General features: G+C 36.2%; 1 protein-coding gene across 4 annotated transcripts in view; it reads right to left on the minus strand.

Moving 5' to 3' along the window:
* Window positions 1–699: 699 nt before the first annotated feature.
* LOC138314876 (kelch-like protein 41) overlaps window positions 700–12,230 on the minus strand; it is a 34,112-nt gene continuing 22,581 nt past the window's right edge. The window contains exons 1-3 of one of the 4 annotated variants that reach the window (XM_069255472.1): window positions 4,833–4,919; window positions 2,733–2,893; window positions 700–2,388 (exon numbers count right to left, since the gene is read on the minus strand). In XM_069255472.1, coding sequence (XP_069111573.1) covers window positions 714–2,388; window positions 2,733–2,887 — 1,830 coding nt within the window. In that variant the 5' untranslated portion in view covers window positions 2,888–2,893; window positions 4,833–4,919 and the 3' untranslated portion in view covers window positions 700–713. Of the gene's footprint in view, window positions 2,389–2,732; window positions 2,894–4,273; window positions 4,538–4,768; window positions 4,920–12,230 lie in introns of those variants that run through there. The other 3 variants (XM_069255471.1, XM_069255473.1, XM_069255474.1) reach the window with 3 other exon arrangements.

A 12,230-nucleotide genomic window follows, 5' to 3' on the forward strand; every position in this document is an offset into this window, starting at 1 on the left:
TCTTTGACTCCATGTTTATATCGTGTTATATCTCGCTTCTGTCGCTTAGGAGATTTTGGATAGTACATGGCAGTCTAAACAGGACGTGTCTATTGGCATTCATATAACCATTACGATATTCAATCTGTCACCTGGAATAGCAAATGCTATTTCTTCAGCGAGCTTTGACCGGATACGTTAATCAACTATGGTATAGCCGATTATTTTGCAGGGCTGATCTTTTCGCCATTTTGCAGGGACATCGTTGTGGTCGCGACAATGTGATTCGCCAAATATTGAGATATTGCTGAAATGTATATAACTTTACAGACATATCGCGGAATTTTAAATCCTCAAAACTTTGATATTAAAATTTTATAAAACAAATTGAAAATAGTTATGTACGCTGTATCAGTCATACATTTTTAGGTATACGATGTATTGCATTTATTTTCATCCTGGACATACATATTGGTTCCCAAACTGATTTCTATGAAAGTCTTCTCCAAAAATGTTTTATTTTCTTTGAAACGACGATCTCATTATAATAGAAAGTAAACTCAATACGAAAATTTTTTTTACTTGCACCAGAATGGTATTACTTAAAATAATAAGCTATCTACTCCACCTTTTTCTAATGTGTGTAGACGATATTGGAAAAACGCATAAAATCTGCATAGAAACAATATTAGAGCTGCCATAAAATAGATGAAAAGGCAATATGAAAGTTAGGTTTATTGTTCAACAACATTGTTACTTATAAATTCACTTTCAGTAAGATATTTATAATTGACGGTTGCAGCTGTACACACGCCTATACTGGCATACTGTACCATCTTGACCAGTTTTGTCCATTTATCCGTAGTGACGTCATATTTATACAAGTCCTTTGTCTCAACTTGTCTTGACCGCCTACCTGGTCGACCAAACACCCTGACTCCCCCACAAACAAAAATGTCATCACCGACTTTTGAAACGGCGGTGAATTTCCGTTCGTCGGGAAAGTCAGCTCCTCGTTTCCATTTATTGATAGCTGGATCATAAATATCGACGGTGAGCGCGTTCTCGTGCTGATAGGAACCGCCTACAATGTAAATTTGGTCACTTACTAACAATGCAGATGCTTCAACTCGTGGTTTTGGTAATGAACTTGAAACCATTGCCCAACAACCGCTCTTTATGTCATATCGAAAAACACATTCAAGCATTTCATCAAGCACATCTTGACCACCAAATACAAAGAGTCCGCCGTCGTGGACAACTGATGTTTGTCGATACAAACTTAATGGCATCGGTTCCAGAATGTTCCACGTATTTAATTCAGTGTCGTATACTTCCATGCTATCAAATGTTGCCCCCTTGGGGAAGGTTGGCTTTCCACCAGTGACGTAGATCCTGGTGCCGTCTACGGCAGCAGAGAAGGCACATCTCGGAAACAGCATGTTTGCACAAGGAACCCATGAGCTCGACTTTTGATTGTACAGATACACAGTGTTCAGTGCAGGACCCGCATCCTCGAAATGGTGATTCTCGTAAAATATCCCTCCTAGAAAGTAGACGTATTTCCTCATTACAGTGACCAACTGATAAAAGTCGAGTTTGAATTTGAAATCGAATGTTGGGTGTGGTTTTATTCCAAGGTAGTTCTTGCGTGTTACCGGATCGTGGGCCGTGAAGGAGCGCTCAGTTGGACCAAATGCTCCATCACTAAAGACTATCAAATTTCGAGAAAACATTCCTAGTCTCCGTTTTCCTGATAATTGGATCTCGTCATCTCCAGTGTTTATACCATCAATGTTATCCATGGTACAGGAATTGAAGTAAGATAGTACGCTCCTACAAAAGGTGTCGTACGATAGCAGCGGGTTTGTGGCTACATTTGTCAGGTAATAATGCCGGTCTAGAAGAGGAAGGCGGATATGTTTAAATAGACGACCGAGATGGTCCTTTCGTTCCTCAATGTCGAATTCCACCCAACTTATCACAGCTTCATAAACAGTTTCCTCCAGCTCAACATCTATGTCATCACGAGAGATAAGAAATTCTAAAAACTCAACGTCAATGGTAGAACTGAAATTGTCTGTTTCACAAATGTCTGTGAAATTTTCTTTGACGAACGTACAGCAAAATTCTTTTAATCTGTTATTATAGTGATACGTGCTGAAGTTGTACAAATCCAGACAATTGCACAGACTTATCTCCTGTAGCATGTGATCAGTACACAGATCAATAAGAGGAGTCATCTGGAAAATGTTTGCCGCGATATATAGATTCTGTACATTGTCGTCTGTGATCGTGATCACTCCAGAATACATGTAGTCCAATATGTCCGCTATCACTTCCGGTATGACGTCATACAGGGTGACCGTCTGCTGCTCGGATTCTTTGACCTGGCTTGTAAACATCGCCCTAAATAAAACAAATTCTTTGTTAATAAAAAAAACTTTCGAGTGCTTCGTACTTCACAGGGTATGACAAAAAGTAGATTGCGGGACAGTTACAGAATGGTTAGCACGGAAAAAAAATTTATTGCACAAATATCGCTATGAATAATCACAAAAGACGAGAATCAGTTATCGAAAACATATTCAATTTCCTCAACGATATCAGACTTAAATTCTACTGAATGCTATAAAATCTCTATGTCAAGACAAGAGAAGTATCCATCTTGCGGAGAAGATAAGTTTTCCTAGCGCATGGCATTAAGAACTTAGCAGATCCTAACTTTTTATCATTCTAGATATTTGAGTTACCTGAAGTAAGGACTGGTTGCAGCAAGGACGTTTCTGTTACAGGGGAAGTGTTGTTTTCCTACCACCAGTGTGACGTCACAAAGTTGTCCTTGGCGGTAAAATTGATGTAATCCCTTAAGAAGTAGTTTTTGGTGATCTGACAATGACGCCATCATTAAGCTCTGTAAAACAAATGTTAAAGGAATCAGTGATCATACAAGTCAGCTGGAAAGACGTTTTGATTCTGTACTGTTTTGGTCTGCATCACTCACACTATCCTACCCATCTACCATAGATGTATACAGGTATGTCAACTCTGGCATGTTATAACAGAATCAACAAAATACTTTCGGTTATGCAGCTAAGCAATGCCTCTACTCTCAGCTAGTTATCTGTTTTTCATGAAAACGAAGATGGACACAACACATGCAATCAGAATACGTACGCTACATGTTACCAAAAGCCTACTAGTATCACTATCAAGTTTGTTACGGTACCAATATACACTGAATATACAATGTCAGCAAATCCCCGTTAATAAAGTAATTTGGATTTTAATCAAGAAATAATAATGTGTTAAAACAAATCAATGTAAACGTAATAAGTCGTCTAAATATGTTTCATAACACATGGGTATAAGCAAGGTAAAGTTAGAAAGTACAGTTAACTGCCAAAATTTACATTATGTATATAGCGTAAGGAGTTATCGCTGACCAATTCAATATAGCACATTCTCACAAATGCATATGGCCTACAATGACGCATTTGAAATAATACAATGTAACCATGGAATTGACATCTGAGCTCAATAAAAAGAATGTTTAAGGGCTCACTCACTTTCCGAATGAGCTTTTATTTTTCAAAATTGGAATCTAATCTCGCTTGACATTTCAGATCGTAAAAGGCGACTAAATTTTGAATCTATTGTTTGTATTCTTCCTAAATGTTCTTTCTTCCTGGTCAGGGGACAGAACCCAGTGCCTTCCTAATTGAACCAAGCCCTCAACTCTTGGCCAAAAGTGAGGCGGTATCAAGGGAGACGTTATGAAGGAGAATAAAGTCACTTAGGAAGGAGAGAAAAGATAAGATCCTAAATTTAATCGCCTTTTACGATCATACAATAGGGGCAGCAGGTACAATTATAACGTCCTAACTGCATGATTCGATATAAGAGGTAGCAGGTATAATTGATATTCTAACGCCCTACCTGCAGGACAAATCCAAAAGGTCAACAGATCCTCTGTGAAACGAAGTGACATAAGAATTAACTGACATTTCTAAAATGACTTTGACACAATTGGGGTTGAGGCTTTCCCACAATGTTGTGGGGTTTTTGTGTGTGTACCAAACTATCCGTAGAAGCACTGGTTTTCTTACAAAGGTCTTCTTGTCGTGATCAGAGTTCGTTCCACGTATGATTTCTAAAAGGAGCAGTTAATTGATTGCATTGCCTCACTAAAATCCCTGCAGGTAGAGCGTTAGAATTGTATTTACTGCCTACATAGCAAACTTACTTCATTTAAGGGAAAATATTGACCAATCACAGACCTTCAGATACTTACTTTGAAGATTACAGAGAGCCGCCACGCCCAACTTCAAAGTCACACAGTGTACCATTAGTCGATTTGTTTCATGTATATCACCAAACTAACTGCCTTATCTATTGTCATATACAACTCTCAGCAGTTTTCCTATGACGTAGGATAGGGGTGGATATTGTGACCGTGATATTCCATGTAACCTATGGAATATCTAGGACATCTGAAAGCGTATTATTAACTAAGATACCTATTACTTACTAATCCATCAAAGTGTTTTTGTTAAACTACGCCAGATTAATAATTAATAGACCATTAGAAATAGAAATATTTCTAGATTTACACTAAATAGCAAGATATGAACTTTAACGAACGATTCTACAGATTGAGCCAAAGAAACATGCTTCGACAGCTGAGTAACGCCACCGACCAGCTACTTTAACTAATATTTAACTAATATACTATATGTATTAAACAGAATAATGCATACTGTAATACATGTGTGTGAATTACACTTACCATATATTATGGAGGAGCACTTCCTACAGAGTAGAAATAATATAAATGTAGTGAGTGTACTTACCGGATTTCGCTCTACTGTGTACTAGGTGTAATACAGAACAGGAGAGGTCCAGAAAGGGGGCACGTGGAAATATTGTTATACATTCATACATACATATTGTGTTAATTATAAGTTGTTGTGCGGTATAACGTTACATGCGCGCGTGCGCGTGTGTGTAGAACATGAGCACACAAATCAAAAGTAAAGAGACTAGTCGTTGTAGGGGGTAGGGTGAGGGGTTAGGTTACTCGGTCCATCACTTGTAATAATGCGCCGACAATGCACATACACACGTTCATGTTCATAGAGATGGAGAAGCCTAAGGAATGTGAATGTGCGGTATGGAAACCTATTGTACCAAAAGGAAACTTTACGTGGCGGCAGGTAGATGAAATATTTTCTTGATGATACTAATGAGAATGCTAACGTAAAATATCGCCAGGATGCATTTTCGTGAGATAGTAAGAAAATCGAATTATGATCAGAAAATAAAATCGCATGCTTTCTGACAGAAACGTTTAATGGCTATGGCCAGATAGTCAAGCTATAAGATTAATTGATGGACGCTTAATGATAAGCGACCCCCTCCTCATAGGTAAACATATGGCGTCCTCCAAATCATTGACCATTTCAGTAACATGACGGCAGAGCATTTGGAAACGGTCGTTGATGGCACGTCTCACGCAGTTATTTACTCTCTTCCTATGACGATTTTTCACGGGCACATTATGATACATACATAACTTTGATATTCTCAGATGAATGTCATTCAAGAAAAAATATTCTTCAAGTGACCTGCCATAGCACATAGTTGCGCGTCATTTTAGATATTTCCATCGATGGAAACAGCAGGCTTCCATAGAAATGTGGGAATATGATATTACTACATTGTAAATAGTATATCATCCCGGAGAAACAACACCACTTCCTTTTGAACGACATGAATGTAAACGATTTTGGTCGCAGTCAACTAGTGTTCATTACATCAGTCATTAACCAAGGAAACAGTTTTATTAATTATTTATCAGTATGACAACATATCCAATGTTGTAAAGCATCGGTGTTGATATCGATATTCGTATGACTTTCCTTTTAAAACCCATCTGAATACTGGTTTCGATATTGTACCATACTATTAACATATGGGTTGATTTTTTTTTCTAGAGGTGCCATTCCTCACTAATTAGATAACTCCTTGTAGCCTTTGGTAGCAGTAGATAATCTCATGTAATCACATTATGTCATATGACATTACACACTGACATGTATCTTGATTGAAAGCCGCTTTCTCTTCTGATCAGAATGAAAAACAATTAGGTATTTACCTTTATCTTATCAATGTCCTTTTAAGTATAAAAAGTAACTCAACAGCATTTCAAGTCTCTATCTAAGATTTTTCTGTTGCTCCAGAATTTTTGTTTTCTAGATTGAGGTCAAAACATATTTCTTTAAAGAGCATAATTAGGGAAAGATGTGTAGAGACTCATGAAAATATATAATAAACAAGTGTTCCTAAAGCGTAAGCGTTCTCTACTGCATATACATTTTTTAAGAAACAGGTGAAATTTCTGATGATCACCTGTTGGTACAACAAAAAGGCAAAATACGAAACATTTGACTAGTCTGTTAATTAACACAAAGTATTTTCACTACATGTCGACGTGAAATCTCCGTTGAAGTGTAATTAAAGTAAGTATACCAGGATGGCCTTTCTGACACAAACATAGCTCAGATAAGCGGTATATACCAGGATGCCCTATCTGACACGAACATAGCTCAAGTAGCTAGGCATACAACAATTACAAATGATTATTAAAAAGAGCGCATTAATTCTATTTTTTTTTCTTTGGGTGTGTATCATTTTTAAGTTGTTATTCAGCATTTCACAATTTGATAATCAGTCATAAAATCAAGCTTATAATATAGAAAATAGTTCCGGGCGCCTTTTTATGTTTTATTTTGTAGGAAGACCAATTCAAATAGACATTTATTAATATCTACGTTCTAAATGATACTATCATTGAAGACACTACACGAAAAAAAATAAATCGCCTTACCATTACAGGAGTAAAGATGAGTTCAGCTATATGTAAAATTACAAATAATAGATGTGCTCCAATAACTTTAGATAATTTATTGGAACCTAGTAAGGTTGTATGCTGGTCTTTATTCTCGATCAAAATTAGTTGTTATATTGTACACCTGGATAATGTCCTTAAGTATATTTACCGAAATTACCAGGTATTAATATTAAGAAAAAACTAATTTACATACATGCATTTGAAATTAAAATAAAATATATTAACGAAATATTTTTTTCTAGAAATGTTTCTGAGACATCCCCTAGTTATGACAGTGTGGTATCTAAGGAAGTGGCAGCCATTTTTCTTTTGCTCTGCTTAGTAACCTTCACTGGCCAACCCCCTATATAAAGGACGGGACACTTGACACACGTGTGTCATTCTAAACATGTCTTGTCTCAGATACACATGCCCCGATATTGCAAATACCAATGTCAAATTTAAAATGAACACTGCACTCACCTGACAATATTTCATTGAAGTAACAGATGAATGCCTTGTCAGCAATATCCCAACATATGTCCAATACGAACTAATAAAACACTTCAATATACACCAAGTTTTACGCGTACATGTACAACGACACGTGTGTGTCCTTGATAGTTGTCGCTCGTTCGGGTCAGGTACGTAGTCACGTGTATATGGTCAGTTGAGTGCATCGAGTACGATGATATACGTGGATATATATGTGGCGGAATATTGTTTGAATTTCTATTCACTTGTGTTGAAATTTTATTTTGAGAAACATCTAAATGACACCTTAGAGGAGTTGACATGTTTTCTTGCTAAAAAAGTCCCATGTAGTTTTATAGGTGAGGGTTTTGTTTACCTATTTGTAGGTGATATATACTGTGGACTGCTAGGTGTATAGGTACATGAATGAGCGCACGTGTGTCGATTCACGCGCTTTATATAGGGGTCGGTGAGTCGTCGGAATGTAAAACAAAAATGGCTGTCCTCAACCGGGGAATGTCTCATAAACGATTCTTGAACAACGAGTATACTTATTTAAAAAAAATCATTTTAATAATTTTACCAAGCATTAATATTAATAAAAACTAATTATATGCAGGTAATTTGATATCGCAGTCTAAAATCAGTAGCTTATACATGTATACAAATCACAAGTCACAACATCTAGAGATAATCAGAAATATTGTGTGTCTTTATTAGACAAAAATAGGCAATGAATGATACACAATTTCAACTGATAGAAGTAAAAAAAATATGATTAAAAATTATGTTAGCTCATATAAGTCGGATCTTAAAACAAAAACAAACATAGGAAAACTGAACGTACAAATATGAAAAAGTATTTCCGGCATGAAAGGAAATATTGAGGAATAGTTTAGAATATTTAGCGGAGTTAAAATAAGAAACAAAATCCGTGACGAACATGATGATGGATACGATTCATTGATACGGATAAAAATGTTTTTCTGTGCTAGTAACGTTTTCTAAAAATATCAGCAAAGCAATTTTGTTATTTCTCAATGAGTCTTATTTTATGAATTTAAACCACGCCTTTGGTTAAAAACATTATTTTCATAAAACGTGACTGCATGATGTAAAACATAAACCGCGGTTGCCATGAATTGCAGACATAATCTGCGTGACGTGAAGATCCGATCCAACGTTGCCCTGGCTATCAGGCATCCGTATAACATAAAACCCCTAGCCATTGTCTTGTGACGTAACGACTCTATCAGAGGTTGCCATAACTACCATACATTGTTCTGTGACGTAACGATTGTGCAAGGAGTTGACATGACCAGATCAGATTATATTTGTGACAGAAAGCCTAAATGTGAGGTTGTGTTGACTTCCAGATATATGGTAGTATGTTTTCCTAACATTATCTGCTAAATTTCATCTTTGTTATACTCGTTAAGTTTTTTCACAACTTCCATTGAAGATTTATGGCACAACACATATTTAGAACAAAAGCCCGACTTAACATGCACCCAGATATGATACAAGTTACCTAGCCGTCCGATTTGAAGCATACTCGGGTTATCTGCCACATAATTGATGTCATTATATGCTGCAAGCCAGAGGTTTAGTGATAAATCATCATATTCCGGTTCAACCGCATCAACATTTTTGTTACAGTTTTCTCCGTCGCAATATTTACGTTTCACGATTCTTTTCAGTGATTCGCGTCAATAACTAGAATGAGTCCGTCTAAATAGTAGCGATCTTTATCAAATTTAGGTCCACCATGGTGCGTCCATCCGTAATATAATGTCTTAGAGTTTAACTTATCGAGTCTGTTGAAAATCTTAGGAACACAGAGAAAGGTGTCGTCATCCATTATGGCCGCCAGTGTGGTTTTGGGTAGTTTTTATGGACGTATTGATACCAGTAATACAACATGTATCAACATTTATTCACCCATCCTCTGTTCGTGTCATTAATGAATAAAATGTCGTTATATATTTCCTGCTCAGTGTTCCCTAGGTCGTTGACTGGATTATCCATAAGAAATTTGTAGATCAGCCTAAATGGCAGCTCCTTGTCCAATCGCCGTATGGAAGATAACATAGTTGCTCTATCTAAATCTCTAATCTCTCTATGATCATCAGCTGACTTGATTCCAATCAAGAAAATTTCTAATTATCTGGCACCCAGATTGCATTTATATCTCCAATACAAATTTAACAATCATTTAATTTTAAATATATTGTATTATGTAAAAGTGCATATGAAATACATAAATCGTTCTAAAATCACCATCAAAACTGTAAGTGATTTATGATTGATTGATTGCTTAGTTTAACGTCCTATTAACAGCCAGGGTCATTTAAGGACGTGCCAGGTTTGTTGGTGGAAGAAAGCCAGAGTACCCGGAGAGAAAAACCACCGACCAGCGGTCAGTACCTGGCAACTGCTCCACATGGGATTCGAACTCGCGACCCAGAGGTGGAGGGCATGTGGTAATATGTCGGTACATCTTAACCACTCGGCCACCACGGCCCCCTAAAAAAACCTGTAAGACCATGTAAGGATAGGTAATAAGTTGTATAACGCTTGGTGTCAGTTTTCAAAGGTGAAATTTAAAGTATTAGTCACTTTAAGACATTGTAATAATAATATAGTTATTGATATAACTATCATACTCTAGTCCTTTGTAATTACCGGAGACAGCCAGCTGTCTGTGTGTTACAAGTGGAGTTTATTTTTGCTAGTTGTTAACGCATGCTCACTTTGTAGTTTTCCTAATCGTAATACCAAATCCGATGCCATGATTTTATACCGATAAATGACCATTCAATCGTCCTTTAATACTTTGCTATTATGAGGACTCGCAACATAACAACTTGAAACTGAATAATATTATTACTATATTCTATCTTTCCCTTGTCAATACCATATATCTGTAAAAGAATATAGCTTCTAAGTCATATTAATTATAAATTATTATCACCGCGAGCTTACTTTAAGTACCTGCCAAGTCTGACATTGTCCAACAAAGTGATTTATTCTTATATATTTTGCAAAGATATTTTTGTTAATAAAACCATCCCATTTCTTTCCACCAATTATTTTAAAAATATTTTTGAAAACACATTACTGAGGGAAGAAAAATGCTTGTAAATTAGATCAAACCAACCTACCAGATTTGTCTCGCGTAAACGAAGCCTAGAGGGGTGGTAAACACGGGAACATTAACAAGAATATACTCCGAGTTTCTCTTATACCCGCTTCACTTATGACGTATGGTGATGGATGGATATTTAGCCTAGGCTAATTATTTTGAAGGGAGCAGCAAAACTCCCTGAACAACAATTTTGGTAAGTGTAGTTATAGTTTTTTTTTCATTTGGAACTCAGGTAAAAATACCACTGATACAGGTAAATCTAAAAGACAGATTTAAAAATATATATTACTGTTATAGGTATTCAATTTAATTTTTAATTACTTTAGTACTGTAAATTGAAATCCACAATATTCAAAGTTGACAAAGACAATCACTAGAAAGTATCATGAAATCTTAATTTCGGTTATTTAACAGGTTAATATCAGAGTTTTAGTACTTGTTTGTATGTTTGGAAATCATATGAAGTTCAAATTTACTGGGAGCGTTTTATTTATTTATGCTCTTTACTATGCATTGGTAATGGTTTCTATTCAATGAAATAATACACATTCTATGAATTATAATATGTTTATTTTTAAGAAAAATATACTGTAGCTATTTACATGTTATATTGAATAAAATGTTGTTCTTTTTTTCAAAACAAGAGGCTCCTGGGCCTTAACGGTCACCTGAGTTCGGATACAAAATGGATCAAAGACATAAACACTATTTTAACCCAACAGACCCTTCAAGTCAGTCAGTGATTTTATGAATTTTCACTTTTTAATCTATGAAGATTATTTGGTTCCATCAAACCTGTAAATTCAGAAACGCTTTGAAATTTTAGCCATTTTTACCCCTTTTGGCCCCGCCTCTCTGGCCGCTGTGGGTCGGCCAGGACCAATATGGATATGTTGTTAAAATGCTATCTCAGGCTAATAATTCTAACCCAGTTTGACTAATTTCCTATGAAAACTAAGCAAATAATGTTCATAAATGTATTCCAGGGGAAAATCTGAGATCCTGGGGCCTTGAAATTCACAAATTTTGTAAAGGGCCTTAAGACCTTCCAATCCATGAAGAGTATCTGTATCTGGTTCCATCAAATCTGTGAATTCAGAAGATCGTTGATATTTTTGCCATTTTGGCTCCGTCCATAAAGCCCTTGGGGGTCGGCCAGGACCAATATGGACATGACATTAAAATGCTATTTCAGGCTAATAATTCTAACCCAGTTTGACTAATCTCCTATCAAAAAATGAGCAAATAATGTTCATAAATGTGTTTTCCTATATAAACTATAGAAAACTTGACCCCCTCCCCAGAGGAAAACATGAGATCCCAGGGTCATATAATTCACAATTTTTGTGAAGGACCTGAAGACCTTTCCATCTATGAAGAGTATTTGATCCTATCAGTTCCAAAATTTCAGAAAAAGATTTTTGAAGTTTTAGCGTATTTGACACCGCCCCTGAGGCCCCTGGGGGTCACTCATGAGAAAATATGTTAAAGGGATTCAATGGCTATCTCAAAGGGATAATTCTGACAACATATGATTAATTTTCTAATATAAATGGCCAAATAATACTCAAAAATGTGTTTTCCTTATAAAAAAAAAACTATAGTAAATTTAACCCCCTTACCAGGGGGAAGCCTGTGACCCCAGGGTCATGTAATTCACAATTTTTGTAGAGGGCATTGAGACCTTTTATCTATGAAGAGTATTTGATTCTACCACATCTGTGAGTGGAGAAGAAG

Source organism: Argopecten irradians, chromosome 2 (assembly GCF_041381155.1).
Source record: "Argopecten irradians isolate NY chromosome 2, Ai_NY, whole genome shotgun sequence".
Taxonomy (NCBI): domain Eukaryota; kingdom Metazoa; phylum Mollusca; class Bivalvia; order Pectinida; family Pectinidae; genus Argopecten; species Argopecten irradians.